The sequence below is a fragment of the Prionailurus bengalensis genome, chromosome C1 (assembly GCF_016509475.1).
Source record: "Prionailurus bengalensis isolate Pbe53 chromosome C1, Fcat_Pben_1.1_paternal_pri, whole genome shotgun sequence".
Taxonomy (NCBI): Eukaryota; Metazoa; Chordata; class Mammalia; order Carnivora; family Felidae; genus Prionailurus; species Prionailurus bengalensis.
In genome coordinates, this window is record NC_057345.1 from 48,924,441 (window position 1) to 48,942,214 (window position 17,774).

At 38.2% G+C, this 17,774-nt stretch overlaps 1 protein-coding gene and 1 non-coding gene across 2 annotated transcripts in view; both read left to right on the forward strand.

The window, feature by feature from the left end:
• Positions 1-17,774, forward strand: part of HOOK1 (hook microtubule tethering protein 1) — a 71,129-nt gene that overhangs the window by 24,352 nt on the left and 29,003 nt on the right. The window contains exons 6-9 of the mRNA XM_043575121.1: positions 6,593-6,660; positions 8,292-8,354; positions 10,217-10,300; positions 15,764-15,930. Coding sequence (XP_043431056.1) covers positions 6,593-6,660; positions 8,292-8,354; positions 10,217-10,300; positions 15,764-15,930 — 382 coding nt within the window. The remainder of the gene's footprint in view (positions 1-6,592; positions 6,661-8,291; positions 8,355-10,216; positions 10,301-15,763; positions 15,931-17,774) is intronic.
• LOC122482376 lies at positions 9,057-9,183 on the forward strand. Its single transcript, XR_006297161.1, has one exon. It is a non-coding gene; the product is annotated as a U6atac minor spliceosomal RNA (small nuclear RNA).

The following is a 17,774-nucleotide window of genomic DNA, read 5'->3' on the forward strand; positions in this document are numbered from 1 at the left end:
ATGCTTTTATGCATCTTTTGATGTGATCACATGGTTTTTATCAGTCCTGTTGTTGATGTGATGTATCACATTGATGTGTGAATATTGAACCACCCTGGCCTTCCTGGAATAAATCTCACTTAATTGTGGTGAATGATCCTTAAAGTGTTATTGAGTGTGTTTTGCTAATATTTTGTTGAGGATTTGGGCATCTGTGTTTGTCAGAGTTATTGGCCTGTAGTTATCTTTTTTAGTGGAGTCTTGATCTGCTTTTGGTATCAGGGTAGTTTTGGCCTCATGGGATCAATTTGGAAGTTTTCCTTCCTCTTCTATTTTTTGGAATAGTTTGAGAAGAATAGGTATTAACTCTTCTTTAAATGTTTGGTAGAATTTACTGTGAAGCCAGCTGGTCCTGGACATTTGTTTATTGGGAGGTTGTTTGTTGTTTTTTTTTTTTAAATACTGATTCAGTTTCATTACTAGTAATAAGTCTGTTTAAATTTTCTTTTTATTCCTCATTCCATTTTGGAAAATCATATGTTTCTAGAAATTTACCCATTTCTTCTAGGTTGTGTAATTTGTTGGTATACAATTTTTCAAAATATTCTGTTGTAATTCTTTGTATTTCTGTGGCATCAGTTACTATTTCTTCTCTTTCATTTTTGATTTTATTTGACCTTTTTTTTTTCTTGACTCTTGATGAGACTGGTTAAAGGTTTATCAATTTCATCTTTTCAAATAACCAGTTCTTGGTTTCATTTCATTTCTATTGTTTTTCAGTCTCTTTCCTTAATTTTGCTCTAATCGTTATTATTTCCTTTCTTCTATTAACTTTAAGCCTTGTTCTTCGTTTTCTGGTTTCATTAGGTGTAAGATTAGGTTGTTTGGGATTTTTCTTGTTTCTTGAGATAGTCTGGTTTGCTGTAAACTTCCCTCTTAAAACAGCTTTTGCTGCATCCCAAAGATTTTGGACTCTTGTGTTTTCATTTCCATTTGTCTCCATGTATTTCCTCTGATTTCTCTGTAACCCATTGGTTGTTTAGTAGCATGTTGTTTAGCCTTCTTGTATGTGTGGGGTTTTTTTCCAGTTTTTGTTTTTAACTTGATTTCTAGTTTCATACCATTGTAGTTGGAAATGATGCTTATTATTATTTCCGTCTTCTTAAATTTATTGAGCTCTGTTTTGTATCAACATGTGATCTTTCCTGAAGAATGTTTCATGCACACTTGAAAAGAATGTGTATTATGCTGTTTTGGGATGGGATGTTTTGTATATATCTGTTCAGTCCATCTGATTAAATGTGTCATTCAAAGTCACTGTTACCTGGTTGATTTTCTGTCTGAATGGTCTATCCAATGATATAAGTGAGATGCTAAGTCCTCTACTATTGTATTTCTGTCAGTTTCTCCCTTTATGACTGTTAATATTTGCTTTATGTATTTAGGTGTCTCTTTGTTGGGTACATAGATATTTACAATTGTTATATCCTCTTGTTGGAATGATCCCCTTATTGTTATGCAATGCCCTTCTTTGTCCCTTTGCCGCAGTCTTTGTTTTAAAGTCTATTTTATCTGATATAAGTATTGCTATCCTGGCTTTTTTCCCCCCCTTATTCCATTTTCATGGAATGTTTTCCATCTCTTCACTTTCAGTCTATTTGTGTCTGTAGATCTGAAGTGAGTGTCTTGTAGGCTCATATAGATTTAGCATATAGATTAGTTTTTTCTTTTTTTTTAATGTTTATTTGTTTTTGAGACAGAAAGAGCGTGAATGGGGCAGAGAGAGAGGGAGACACAGAATCTGAAGCAGGCTCCAGGCTCCAAGCTGTCAGCACAGAACCCGATGTGGGACTTGAACCCACAAACCGTGAGATCATGACCCAAGCTGAAGTTGGATGTCCAACAAACTGAGCCACCCAGGCGCCCCTAGATGGGTCTTGTTTTCTTTTTTTTTTTTTTTTAATTTTTTAAAATGTTTATTTATTTTTGAGAGAGACAGAGACAGAGACAGAGCGTGAGAAGCGGAGGGGCAGAGAGAAAAGGAGTCACAGAATCTGAAGCAGGCTCCAGGCTCTGAGCTGTCAGCACAGAGCTCAACGTGGGACTCGAACTCACAGACTGTGAGATCATGACCTAACTGAAGTTGGATGCTTAACCGACTGAGCCACCCAGGCACCCTGGGTCTTGTTTTCTTATCCATTATGTCACTCTATGTCTTTTGATTAGAGCATTTAGTCCATTGACATTTAAATTTTTTTTTCAACGTTTATTTATTTTTGGGACAGAGAGAGACAGAGCATGAACGGGCGAGGGCAGAGAGAGAGGGAGACACAGAATCAGAAACAGGCTCCAGGCTCTGAGCCATCAGCCCAGAGCCCGACGTGGGGCTCGAACTCACGGACCGCGAGATCGTGACCTGGCTGAAGTCGGACGCTTACCCGACTGCGCCACCCAGGCGCCCCTAGTCCATTGACATTTAAAATAATTATTGATAAGAATATACTTATTACCCTTTTGTTAATAGTTTTCTGATTTTTTTTTTTATAGTTCTTTGTTCCTTTCTTCTTCTCTTGCCCTCTTGTGGTTATGCTTTCTTTGAGTTATGCTTGGATTCCTTTCTATGTTTTGTGTATCTATTATAGGTTTTTGATTTGTGGTTGCCACTGGGTTGATGTATAATATCCTGTGTGTTTGACAATTTATATTATGTTGATATTTATATTAAGTCACTTAAGTTTGAACACATTTTGAAAGCACTAAATATTTACTTCCTTCTTCACATTACATATATAATGTAATAGTTTACATCCTTTTATTTTTTTTGTATCCTTTGGCTAATTTTTGTAGATATAAATGATTTTACTGCTTTTGTGTTTCATCTCCATACTGGCTTTATAAGTAATTAATCTACTGCCCTTAAAATACATTTGCTTTTACCTGTGAAACATTTTCCCTTCATAATATTCTTACATCTGGTTATATCTTTTGTTTCCCACTTAAAGAATTCCTTTTAAAGTTTCTTGTTAGGCTGAGTTAATGATGGATGAACTTGTTTAACTTTTGTTTGTCTCAGAGACCGTTTATCTTTCCTTCACTTCTCAGTGATAACTTTGTTGTGTAGCGTATTCTTGTTTGTAAGGTTTTTTCCATTCAGCTCTTTGAATATATCATGCTACTTCCTTCTGGTCTACAAAGTTTCTGCTGAAAATTCAACTGATAGCCTTATGGAATTGTCCTTATATATAACATTTTTATTTTCTCTTGCTGCTTTTAAAATTCTCTATCGTTATTTCATTTTAATTATATTTATCTTGGTGTAATCCTCCTTGTATTCATCCTGTTGGACGCTCTGTGTGCTGTCTGGACCTGGATATTTGTTTCCCCAAATTAGGCAAGTTTCCAGCTGCTATTTCTTCAAATAATTTTCTGCCTTCCTTCTATCTTCTCCTTGTGGGACCCCCTAATAATATGAATGTTATGTGTGGTAATGTTGTAGAGTTCCCTTAACCTGTTCTTTTTGTTTTCTTACTTTTTTCTTTTTGCTGTTCAGCTTGGGTGCTTTCTATCACTCTGTCTTCCAGATCGCTGATTTGTTCTTTTGCATCATCAGATATGCTGTTGATTCCCTCTAGTGCATTTTTCATTTCAGTTATTGAATTTTTCAGCCCTGACTAGTTCTTTTTTTTATATTTTCCATCTCATGAAGTTTTCACAGAGTTCATGCACTCTTTTCTCAAGTCCAGGGAGTGTCTTTGATTGTTAGTTTGAATTCTTTATCAGGCATGTTGCTTACCTCTGTTTCATTTAGCTCTTTAACCATGATTTTGTCTTGTTCTTTCATTTGGGGTATATACTTCTGTCTCCTGATTTTGTCTAACTCTCTGTGTTTATTTCTGTGTATATTAGGTAGGTCAGCTACTTCTTCTGGTCTTGAAGATAGTGGCCTGGTATGGAAAAGTGTCTTACAGCACAGTCCCTCCTGGTCATCAGAACTAGGTGCTCCAGGAGTATCCCCTACATGGGCTTCCTGTGCCCTACACTTGTGGCTGGGCCATCATAACCTTCAGCCCAGCTAGCTGCAGTCACCTGCTTTACCTGCTGTGGATGCACTGGGCAGGATTTACTCCCAGTGCTATTGAGAGGCCAGGCTGAGGCTGCCATGGGCCAGTTGGTGGGTGGGGCTAGTGGTCACCCTAGCCACCTGCAGTTAGCCTCTATACCACAGCTGTAAGTCTCACTGAAGAGCAGGGCTTACTCCCTGTGCAGCCAACTAAGAGGCCTCGCTGCAGGAATTGCAGCTGTGCTCATGTTTGGGATTATTTACTCACCTCCTCAGCGTTGGAGAACTATGGAGTGGGACAGGCCTGGCCAGTGCTACCTGTCAGGTGTGGCCGAGCTGGAGCTAATTTGCAGGGTTGCCTGCCAAAGCAGGCAGGTTGGGTGGGGCATGTCTGCAGGGTAGCACTGGGGCAGAGCTTGTGGCATTAGCGAGCTAGAAGGAGAGTGTTAGAACTGGCTCCCAGAAGCATCTCCTTAGTGGGGGAGGGAAGAAAAGCGGCACTAGCCAGCATTTTTCCCTGGGAGGAATCTGCAGATCCTGCCCTTCATGCACATACTCTGAGATTAGTCACTGAATTTCCTTCATGTATACCCCAGGTGCTTTTCAAACTGCTGCTTCTGTGCTGTGTCTAGGGCTGAGTTATTTAGTGTGCTGGCTCTTTAGGGGGGTGGGGGAGGATGGGGCTCTGTTTCCTATTGCCTTCAGTAGGAAACTCTCTTGGCGTTGCTGATTTTTAAAGCTCCCAGTGTTAAGTCGGATATTATAGGGACTCATCAGACACAGGGTTGCCCAGTGTGGGGTCTGATCTCTCTTCTCCATCCTTGTATTGCCTATCCTGTTTGTGGTTGGTCCCACTGGGGATTTGGTTCCCAACCATGTCTTTGCCGCCCCCCTACCCTTTATATGTGGCCTTCTCTCTGAGACTAGCTAAGGAAGGTCTGTTTCACTAGCCTTTAGGTCATTTTCAGAGTTAGTTTTGCGTAGATGTAGCTGTTGCCTTGGTGTGTCCCTGGGACAAGTTTAGCATCCTCTTACTCTGCCATCTTTTCCACATTTGTCAGTTTTAATACTCTTTTTCAAAAAAGTAACTTTGGGCTTTCACTGTATTTTGTCTGCACTATTTAATATCTGTTCTTTTGTCTCATTTCATCTCTTTTCTTGTGAATTAATCAGTTCTTCCTATTCTAAGTTATAATTGACATTTTCAGGTGTAATTTTCCCATGTTATGATTTTTGTTACCTTCCATGAATTTTAATATTATTTTCATAATTTAGTTCCAAGCATTAATAGAATTTTTGTCCCCAGAATTTCGAAAGGAAATTCAATTTCAGCATACGTAAATAAAAGCTTAGCAAGTGGTAAATATAAAGAAATAGTTTCACTGTCTTGTTAAACACATCAGTGTTACCTAATTGGATTTAATTTTGGAGATATGTGGGCTCTCAGATTTTAGGAGTGAGCAAATAAATGAAAAAAAAAAAACTTGCAGTAATTTAATTGAAACCTAAAATACACCCAGCATGTAAAACAGCTTCCACACCTTTATACTTTGCAATGAGAATTGATTTCGAAATGATTCCAAGGTATTGCAATAGTCTCAGTCTTGAAAGAATGAACTTGTTTGGTTAATAGTACCATATTTATCTTGGTGGGAAAAGAGATATTTTTTTTGAAGGTTTCAGCAGACTTGAAACTCTCCGTTACCCAGAAAATCCAGTTAAAGGAAATCCTTGCATTGCCTGTGCTTTCTCTACTTAACTCTTCCCCTTCCCCTCCCACTCCCCACCTAGTGGTCAGGTGCATATCGGAATCTGTCAGAATCTTTGTCCAGTTCTTGACTTCACAAATAAAAGAAAGATTTAGAGAACTTTCAGGAGTGTTCCAGGACAATCATTTAAGCAATAAAAATGTTTGAAAATAATGTTTTTTTTGGAAATTTGGAATTATATGGAAATTGTTTTAGCTGGAGAACATGCCATCAAAGTTGATTATGTAAATATATGAAACACCTTTTCTTATGGTTCTTCATTTCATATTGGGACAGACTTAACTTATTGCATGTGTGTTTGTGGTAAGGCATAAGGATCTCCTTCAGATAAGACTTGATGAATATTGAGTATGTGTTTATAGGAGGCTGTAGAAGTCCCTTCTTTGAAAGCCTTCCTGAAATGAACTACATAGGTGGTAAGATTTAATTCTCTGGGCTGAAGATTTAACATTCATTTAATATGTATGAATTCATCCCATAATACTGAACATCTAAGAAGAGGGAAGAAATTGTCATAATTGTTTTAAGATTAATCATAATTTCTTCTTTTTCTTCTTATAAGAAAAGTAGAGGTTTTCTTCTTTAGGAAAAATAAAACATTTAAAATTTGGGCATTTTAATTCTGCTTATATAATTTTGGTGGACTTATTTCTTGTGGAAAAATACACTTGCATAAAGAAGTATGTGTGGTAAATGACCTTTTATACTATTAATTGAATGGCTAAAGTAACATGGGAAAGAGTAGATTCTTTTTATCATATCTGTCTTTTTTTTTAAATCACAGAACATATTCAAAATATAATGACATTGGAAGAGTCTGTTCAACATGTGGTCATGACTGCTATTCAAGAGGTAAGTTTTTATTATTTCACCTATGTATGAAAATCCTAAACCTAATGACACAAAAATTATCACATAAATCTTATGGATGTATATTTTTCTACTTGTATAAACTTGCCCTTTGCAGCAGGTTTATTTACCTTAAATTAGTGTGCCTTCCTTTCTTTTCTTTCTCCAAAATATCTTAAAAAGACTTCAAGCCCAATTTTAGTACTTCTGTATTTTAAAAGATAGGTTAATATTGTCAGGTTCCCTTTTTTTTTTTTTTTTAACGTTTATTTATTTTTGAGAAAGAGAGAGACGGAGCACAGCAGGGGAGGGGCAGAGAGAGAGACAGACACACAGAATCCAAAGCAGCTCCAGGCCCCAAGCTGTCAGCACAGGGCCTGATGTGGGGCTGCGACTCACAGACCATGAGTTCATGACCTGAGCCGAAGTCAGACACTTAATGACTGAGCCACCCAGGTGCCCCTGTCAGATTCCCTTAAATAACTTCACCTAAGCAGGATAAACAACCTCTGACCAGATAGGAATCTTTATTTTTTCTTTTTTTTCTGCCAATTAGAGTAGTCTTTCTTGAAATTTTAAAGCATGTGTGTAAACATATCTTACATTCATTTTCAGAATGGAGAAACTGTGAGCAAATATGGTGATAGGTTTGGGAGTCAGGTAGCCTGGGTTCAAGCGAATCTAGATGTGTAGGTTGAACCAGAATGGTTCAGAATTCACGTGGTACATGTTGATTCTTAACATCAGACTGAAGTGCAGGGTAGAGGATGTCCAACGGGAGGTAGAATGAGGAATTAGTGAGTATAAGCAGTTTGACAGGGGCATGATTTGGAAGGAGGCATCTCACAGGAGGTTAGCAGTGTGTGCTCTGAGTTTGCATTGTTGACTTGAATTTAAAGCATCATAGTACAGGGGCGCCTGGGAGGCTCAGTCAGTTAAGCATCTAACTTCGGCTAATGTCTTGATCTCACGGTTTGTGGGTTCAAGCCCTGCATTGGGCTCTGTATTGACAGCTCAGAGCCTGGAGCCTGCTTTGGATTCTGTGTGTCCCCCTCTCTCTGCATCTCCCCTACTATCTCTCTCTCTCTCTCTCTCTCTCACAAATTGAATAAATATTAAAATAAAAACGAAAAGAAAAAGCATCACAGTACATATATCTGTGTTTCATATGCAAAAAGGTTACCTTTATAAGATTTTTTTTTTCCATATAATTGTAACTCCTACTTTTAAAATGACTTCTCAAATTAGGAATTTTGCTATATCACTCATTTAAAGGCTGTATTTTAAAAGTGTTAATTTTATGGGAGAATCTTTTTTTATTATTATTTTATGTGTTCCGTGTTATTCAGTAGTTCATCTCTTAGAACTTAGATTACAATTTTTCAGCATACAAGTATTTTAAATTTATCTGTGCATTTCAAGTACACTTTACTCCTGATGTCCCCACTGATGTAATAGTTGAAATGTTGTGTTATTTAGCTTAAGTCTCTAATAAGTTTTTATTTAAATAATATTCTAAGGATCATCAAGGGAAACTAAATATAAAGCATTTTACTGCCCTTTTAAGTAAACTTATTTTTACTTCCTAACTTAGTCTCTTTATTGTACTTAACATTGCTACTTTAATTTCCTAGTTGATGAGTAAAGAAATAGTGAGCTGTCCCACAAATGATGCTGTCGGAGAATTAGAGCAACAGGTAAGTATCTTAGTATGTGGGGAGAGTATTGAAAACAGTCATGCAGTTCCTTAGCCAATTACTCTCATAAGGCTTACATAGGCGAACATATGCAAGAATATTCTCCTCCATGAAATGTAGCTTGTTTATCCTATAATATCTCAATTGAATATTATTATGAATTCCTTCATGAATGCAAGTAGTGTTGGTTTCCAAAAGTTTTTATGATCATGTTCAGAGATGAGTGACATTGAACTTTCCTTCCAAAACTTCTGATATATATGTGGCTCATGCTGGATGATTGCACAGTTAAGTAGCAGACAGTTGAAAAAATTCTGCTAAGTTGTCATTTATCTAATATGATAATTTTTGTCATGTTGCTGTCCTCTCTCCTGATTGTGAAGAAACAGCTCCATGACCCTGCGCTCAAGTCCCCTTCCCCCAGTTCTAGGTTCTCTTGAATGCTGGTTCACACGGGGGAGGGCACTCTCCTGGGCTGTCGGGAGGGGCACAGGGACAGGCCGTTGCATCTAGTGCTTTTCCTGCTCTACTTTGGAACACCTGTTTTTCATAAGTGTCACCAGGCATCTCACCAAGTATTCCAAACTAAAATTTTCCTAAGAAATTTCTATTTGAATTTAAACACTGTGTTTTTTCTAAATTTTGTGTAATGAAATTAAACAACATCCTCTAATATTCTGCTGTTTGAACATTTCATAAGGAGTGATGCGTGAAAGGGGAAAAGGTTAGCGTTCCCTGTCACAAGGCTGGAAGAGGCCCTCCGGCCTGCCAGCACACAGCTCAGTTAAGGCCTTGTCACCCCCTTCAGGGCATCTAACCATCGTTTTGTTGTTGAATCACTGTATGATGTATGTCACTAATATAACATTCTATGTTAGTGATACTTCAGGTTTTTTTTTAAAAATGCACATTGAACCAGAAAACAATTTTTTTTTCATGAAGATTTACCTAAAATTTTATTTCTGTGGGACCTTTGCTTTAAATATTAATGAGATGGTGTAAATATTCACACAGAAACAACAAACTGAGACTTATTTGTTAATAGATAAAATTTTCTAATGTTTTTGTTTAAATTCCAGTTCGTTGACATACAGTGTAACATTCGTTTCGGGTGTACAATTTAGTGATTCAATTCCATGCCACACTCGGTGCTCACCACAAGTGCTCTCCTTAATCCCCACCACCTGTTTCCCCCACCCCCCCACCCACCTCCCCACTGATAACCATCAGTGTGTTCTCTGTAGTTAGCTTATAAAACTCAGCACCCAAAAAACAAATAATCCAGTTTAAAAATGGGTAGAAGACATGAATAGGTATTTTTCCAAAGAGGACGTGTAGATGGCCAACAGACACATGAAAGGGTGCTCAACATCCCTGATCATCGGGGAAACTCAGACTAAAACAATAATGAGTGCCCGTCTTTACTGCAGCATCCATGCAGCTGAGCTCTGTTAGAGAAAAGCACAGCCATTTATTTGAATTGAGGTCACTACAGATGCATGATTTCATCTGCAGTTAGGTCTTCCTCATTGTTTTATACTAATCAGCACCTTCTCCCATGACCAAACACCTTTTTCACACAACTGTCCATTTGCGTCTGGTCACCCTCTTAAAATTTTCCCCCTCACTCCGACTAGTAGTCGCTTATTTATTGACTGTCCACTACATCCCAGAGACCCTGTGCCGACTGCTTTTCCTATGCTGTCTAATTTGCATAGTAACCCTAGAAAGGTTCAAATGGAGACTTAAAGAGAGTAGACTTGTTGATAAATTTGAATGTCCGTGTCTATGTGTACATACACATATTTTTCAACTTGTGTCAGAACACATCTTTCTAAGAATCAGAACGTTTTCTGTTTCAGCTTAAAAGGGCCTTGGAAGAACTTCAAGAAGCACTAGCGGAAAAGGAAGAACTGAGGCAAAGGTGCCAAGAACTGGATATGCAGGTGCAGAAGAGAAACCCATCCGAGGGAAACTTCCTCTTTAAGTTTACGGAGGTTTTATTGTAAATAATTCATTGGCACAGTGGCTTGGAGGAGGGCTTCCATTCCAGGGAGGGAAATTTTAAAGTGTTTGTTATAGGCTTGAACATTCAAGCATGAACTTCCTAGTTACTTTTCTCTTTGAGTTGAAAATTGGTGATTATTTCTTTGAGAAAATCATTTTAATTGTGGAATTTCAAGTATTTAGATGAGCCCTTAGTTTCTTTTGTAAAAAGGAGAAATTCAAGTATCTACTGCATAGAGCGAATATTTAAATGAGGTCATTTATGGAAGTATTTAGAAGTGCTTTTCTCCCCTTCCCAGTTAAATGCAGGTACCAAGTTTGTTTTGCTAACATGTACATGTATCTGAATCCATGTGTATATAATTCTTATATTCACATGTATGTACATGTTAGCAAAATAAACTCGGCATGAGAGACAATAGTTAACGTTTAATAGGGTAGATGGTCACACTAGCCCACCTATATTCAGATGATTGTATCCTCTCAAACAAATTACTTAATTTCTTTATAGTTCAGTTTTCTCTCTTGAGAAGTGTTGTGATAATAGTGTGTATCTCCCAGAGTGTTTTTATGAGGATTAAATGAGTTACTATGCATTAAGCACTTAGAGTAGTACCTGACGCACATAAGCACTATGTGTATTTGCGCGTATTGTTGTTATTGTTATATGAAAAGTGCAAACGCACAAGTTATGCAGTAAGTCTTAAAAAATTATGCAAAAGGGTAAGTGTACTGGCATAATGTGCTAAATGGAAATTGCACGTTTTTGTTCAAATAATGAGTTACATAAATAATTTACTCTCTGAAAAGTAAGAAGACAAGGAACAAGGGTTGTGAGAGCATCATCCTGGCTTGATGAGATAAAGATCTAGACTGACAGGGCTGGGTACTATTTCTAATCCGTAAAGGCTTGCACATAAGGAAAAGAGAAGTGACTAGGTCACAGTGACTCAGCTACTTAGGACAGTGACAGCACTGCAGTTCTGGTCTTTTAACGTCATTCTTTAAAAAATCAGTCCCTCTGTGTTTGAAAAGAGTTAATGTTTATATTTGAACAAAGCCAGTACCTCAAAATTAGGGGGCTTTCTCTATGTTCTTCTTTCATGTTTCTTGGCCACAGTTATGTCACACGTTACAACAATTGCATACACACATACAAAGCATCTGAGATGAGTTATTGCCAAATAGGATCTTATTCACCTGCCAGAATACCTGATATAAAGAACAGAGGATTGAATCATTCAGGCCTTAGCAGTCTTTTGTAGGATCTCTGTACATTTTCTAGAAATTCTTATTTGATAAAGAACACAAAATTCTATGTTAGAATATGTGTTTGTTATACACAGTGAAGAGCATGTGATCACCTGATTTTAGCAGTAAAGTACAGACAACTCAAGTTTTAGCATTTTGATTCTAGTATTAAAATAGAATCAACCCTCAGATTATCTGCACACAGGAAATGAATGATTATATAATAGAACAAAAAGTAATTAATTAACAACATAGAATCCACATAGGTTCACATGACATATATCCCAATTTTATAAGGGACATTTTTTTTCATTTTTTAAATGTTTATTCATCTTTGACAGAGACAGAGACAGAACACGAGCAGGGGAGGGGTAGAGAGAGAGGGGGGTGTAGACTCCGAAGCAGGCTCCAGGCTCTGAGCTGTCAGCACAGAGCCCTACATGGGGCTCGAACCCACGGACTGTGAGATCATGACCTGAGCTGAAGTCGGACGCTAAACCGACTGAGCCACCCAGGCGCCCCATAAGGGAATTTGTTTTTGAGAAATCTTTACTTTTAATCATATGTTACTTGAGAGTTGTTTTTGAATTGGGGCAGAGGGGATTGTTTTAATACCTGACCAAATGTAGCAAAAAAAGAAAAATAAGCTGCACAGAAATGCACCAAGGACAGGTAAACAAGAAAAAGGACATAACTTGTGAAGTCAAAAAACCGAGAGTCAAGGAAAGAAGCAGGCATGTGATGTTGACAGAAGTGCTGCATAGCGAGCATCTGTTCTCCTTTCCTCATCCCTGAGCCATGCAGGGGGATCCACGGGAATCTCGATACTTCTCCCTGCGGTCTACACAGTCAGGAGAGTCACCCTTTGATCCTTTTGTTTTCTTTCACTGGACTGGGGAGGAGCAGCTAAGACACTACGGGCCTGACTCCTGATAGGCAGTCTGTAGAGCTACACACTGCACTGGGGAGAGGGCTGATGTCCAAAGGATTTCCTCCCTGGGAGTGGGAGACACTGCTCAGCACTCTGGTGGAAGGTATTTAAACCTCAGAAGTGAGAGTGTAGCCCAGGTGTCATAAAGACTGCGCCTTGCCTCAGCTTGCCCCCTCCTTCCCTGACCATTCCCAAGGCTATGGAATGGTGTGGAGGGAGAACAGCCTCCACCATAATGAGAGAGGAAGGCACACTGGATCTTCAGTAGAGTGGAGACGTGTTGAGGAGTCTTCAGCCCACACTGGAACATCTGGTGTATCCTGACTGCCAACAAAGCACAAGTTAGATGGAAAGAATAGAAGCGTGACATCCATGCAAACAGTGCAGACTAAAGTGCACGTAAAAGACTTCAGCCGAGCTTAGAAAAATAATGTTTGCTTCATGTTGTGGAACAGCTTCCTCAGAACACATCAGTAAAATAGATGGGGCATGAAGACAACAAAGTGAGGTTTAAAAGAAAATTGCAGATGCACAGAAACTAATCACCGAATAATGGGAAACACTAGGCTTTATCCTAGGTAAGCCATTGAACTTCATGAATAGGAGAAGAACGAGTCCTTGGTTGTTCAGGTAGAAGAGGCAAATCACCCACAAAGACCAGACCATCAGGCTTCCCTACAACTTCAGTACCAGAATTTGGAAGAGCAGGATCTACCAACTGCTTAGGGAGGCGGCATCATGGCCAAATGAAGAGCTCAGGTGCGGACTCACGAGCTGTTCTTGAAAAAACTGCTTGTTGATGGAGTCTAGCTAGCAAACATGTTTTAATCGAAATAAAGAATGCAAGAGTGGAGATTCTGTGGGGAAGGATCTGGTGAAGCCTGAATCCTTTCAAATACAGAACTGTGTTGGTTCTGTGCAAATTATGGTCATAAATTCTGATTCAGTAAATCAGGAGGCAGGTCTGATTATGTGTACTTAAAAAAAAAAAAGAAAGAAGAACTCCACGTGATATTTGGATGTGAAGTTTTGAGGAACTCAGTTCCAATCAGGATATTATGGGACCTTCAGGCAAGTTGTGACGTTTTCCAGTAGCTCTTATTCTGCCCTTCCAGCCACCATTTCGTGACCCCCGGCAGCAGTCGGATGCAGTCCTTCACTTGCTGCGGTAATAATGCCGTAGCAGTGGTCAGCCATTCTTGCCTGGGGTACATTAGAGAAGACATGCTCCTGTCCACCATTGTACAAGATAGGTTTATATCTGAGGCAGTGATTTTCAAACTTTAATGTGATGACGTTTTTGTTTATTTATTTTTTTAAGTGGGCTTCGTGCCCAGTGCAGAGCCCAATGTGGGGCTTGAACTCATGACCCTGAGATCAAGACCTCAGCTGAGATCACGAGTTGGATGTTTAACCAACTGAGCCATCCAGGCAACCCATATATTTGTTTAAATAAGCAAATAGGACACAAGTGTTACGTTAAATCTGGGTAATGTAAGAAAATGGCGTGTTTGGTTTTTTTTTAGCTTTTTGAATTTTTCTGTCTCATTTTTAAATAATTCGACACAGCAACAAAGGAGAGAGAAACAAAGAAATAGAGAAGAAAAATAAAAACAGAGAAGGATAAAGGCAGGTACATAATGAACCTATGGAACTTGTTAAAGGAGATGTTGTAGAACCACCACTGGACATTCTGTGTCATAGATGGGAGGGAGGGTGTGCAAGGAATTTGCATGTTTACTACCTTCTCCTTCACGTCTGTGGTTAAAGGTAGCTCTGGAGCCACACTGCGAAACATGGATAGGACCCAGGTTGGTTACACACCAGGTGTTGAAAACTGAATTTGCCCTTACCTACCTTATTTACATGGTTCTTACACAGGTTGGAAGACTGAGGGTATTGTTTCTCTTTTGTGGATCTTTTTGTGACACCCTCTTCCCTCCAGCTAGAATGAGATTTTCTTTTCTTTGTGTCCCATCTCCTACCCTATGGTATGTTTCCACCAAAGCACTTTGAACATTTCCTGTTGTGTAATTATTTACATTTTTACTATAAGGATGCTAAGGGTACAAACTCTCCTCCTTTTTCATATCTCAGTCATTTAGGGTTGTACATGACAGGTAATAGTCACTAAACTGCTTGCTTGGCAAGGGTAGATACATGCGTTGAATTTAGGGAGAAAAATTGCTTTCTCCCGTAGTCTTCCCGGGAAGACTTTTCTGAGCCTTTGTGTTGGTCATTGCCCATTGGTCGTTGTGTTGGTCATTGTGTTGGTTAAAGGCAAGTATTTGTAACTTGCCTATATGGTGTTGAAGGCACTCACTTGCTTTTAATTTCCTATTAGTAGCTCACTGTGTCGGTATACAGCCTCCTTCACATAACTGGGTTGAATTAATTGCATCTATTGAAAAAACAGTCGCAAACCTATGTAGTAATATGTTCAAAATCATAATACGTCAACTTTTTTTCAAAGGAAGCTTAATATAATCATATGTAAACTTCTGGTCTTACATATGACCAGGTTACAGCCTTTTTAAAAGGTTTTAAAAGATGTTTTTAAATGGAAAAGAAAAAGAACTGAAGCAAATCATATTTGTTGCATTAATATGTAAGTAAAGTGAAAATGTATCAGGTACTGATATCGATGTGATTCTAAGTTTTTAGCCATTTTAAATTATAAGCAAACAGTCACAATGTGCAAATGGATTTAGTTCAGCTTTTTGTTACTGATTCATTAACCAAATAATGTGCTTGTCTCTGAAGACATGATATGTAACTGATAATTTTCTGCTGTGAACCTAAAATAACTTTGTGCATGTGTGTGTATTTTAGCTTATTAGGTAACAGCATCCTAATAGTAAATTTATAACTAAAAGAGGAACAAATTAATTTTTCAAAGCTTATCTATCAGTACATCAAATTTTAAAGACTTAGAAAAATTTTCTTACCGAAACTAGGGCAAGCATAACATTGTGAAGATATTCTCCTTGTATGTTTTAACTTGGTTTTCTCTGTAGTAACCAAATTACTTTAATTTCTTTTGTTTGACTCAAACATCCTAGACCCCTAGGGTCTAGGATCCAGCTTTGGAAGGATCCTTAGAAATTATGTTGTCTGATTGACCAAGCTAATTTAATGGCTTGGTCACATAGCAGTGTGGGGCTCTGGACTCTTAAGTTTTTTTGCTATTGATGCTTATATTTGTGTATTTGTTTTTTAGGTGACTGCACTTCAAGATGAAAAGAACTCATTAGTTTCTGAGAATGAGATGATGAATGAAAAACTTGACCAGTTGGATGGATCTTTTGATGATCCAAATACAATGGTTGCAAAAAAGTATTTTCATGCACAGTTACAACTAGAACAATTACAGGAAGAAAACTTCAGGTAGCATTTTTAGTAAAAACCATTCCATGGATTTCTGTTAAACCAGGAGTTAAGAAGTCTATCAGTGATGAATTATTAAGCATTTTATAGTGTGCTATAGCATGCTATAACTTTATAGTATGCTTAGAACACTGAAAATAGAAGCTCTGAAAATATCAAATGGTGTAAATAGTTCCTGCCTTCATGGGACTTGCAATCTAGTTAGGCAAGTGGGATATGTGTATAAAAAGAAAGCAGTTCAAAATAACTTGTGATTAGGGCCAAATAAAGGCCATAGGCAAGTCCAATAGGAGTTTAAGGGAATGACTGCTGAGATCTGGGGGGAATGGGGTGTTTCTTACATAGGAGAGGGAACCTGATAATAAATGGAAAAAATGGAAATCTTAACCTAAAGAGGTGCTTTCTATTTAAATTTTTGTATTTTTTCTTTGAAAAAAAAGGTGGTGTACATCTTTATTTTTTATTTATTTTTTAAAATGTTTTTTAATGTTTATTTATTTCTGAGACAGAGAGCATGAGTGGGGGAGGGGCAGAGAGAGAGGGAGACACAGAATCTGAAGCAGGCCCCAGGCTCCAAGCTGTCAGCACAGAGCCCGACACGGGGCTTGAACTCACAAACTGTGAGATTGTGACCTCAAGCCGAAGTTGGTCGCTCAACCTACTAAGCCACCCAGGCGCCCCACATCTTACCTTTAATAAACACTGTCTCTCTCTTGTGTGCTAGTAGCCTAGCCTTGGACTATATAAGGCCTTGAGAAGAGGCACTCTAATTGTACTGTATGTATTTTTTGTTACTTTTTTAAAATATAATTTCAAACAAATGCAGTTAACAGTTGCAAGAATAGCACAAAAAACTCCTTTATATCTTTTGCTCAGATTCTGCAGTAGTTTGGCAGTGTTTTCCATTTGTTTTAGCGGTCTCTCTACATATTCTTACAGATGCGTATATTTTTTCCTGAACCACTTGAGAGTACACTGGAGACGTGCACTTTTATCCCTGTATACTTTGGCATACATTTCCTAAAACAAGAATACTTTCTTATAAACCACAGTGTAGTGATTAAAATTAGGGAATTTGCCATTGATACATATTACCATCTAATCCACAGATTGTATTCAAATTCCAGTAGTTGTTTCATTGTCCTGTAGAGCTATTTTTTTTCCCGTTTCAGAATCCAATCCAGGATCATGCATTGCATTTAGTATTATTCTTACTCAATGGACTACACATCCATTATTGTCATCAGTTATTTGATGCTGGAATTATCCCAGATTCGACCACTGGGAATCCTTTAAACTGGCCCCTGTGTTCTTTCCAACCTGTCGCTATCCTTTGAGCATGTTCTTACTTTCCTGCACAACAAAATATTCTAGACTCATTCCCCTTCTTTCCAGACTCTGCAGTCAGCCATTTCTCCAAGGATTTTTAATTCCTTCTAGTGGAGAATGTTATTTAGAAACAAAGACCTGTGCTCCAAATGAGTGTTTTGGTCCTTGCTTCTAGGCCACTTTGGAGTACAGAGCTAGGAAATACACTAGTACAGGTTCCTATGACCGATGTTCACACTTGCCTGTGTCCACACGCTGGAATATACACATGTCTGCATTTATTCTATTTCTCAGTATGAACAGTGAGTTCATATTGACATCTTTCCTTTTAGTCCCCTGTCATCGGGGTTCATTCTGATCTGCATTTCCATATTGTCAACTCCTCCAGTGGTGAGAAACCTGGCTCCCATTTTCCTGAGCATATATTCTCATATACTTAATCCTAAAACACATAGAAAGCAATTTAAGAATTGCAGTCTTACCTTTTTAATACAAAATATTATTAGACTTCAGTA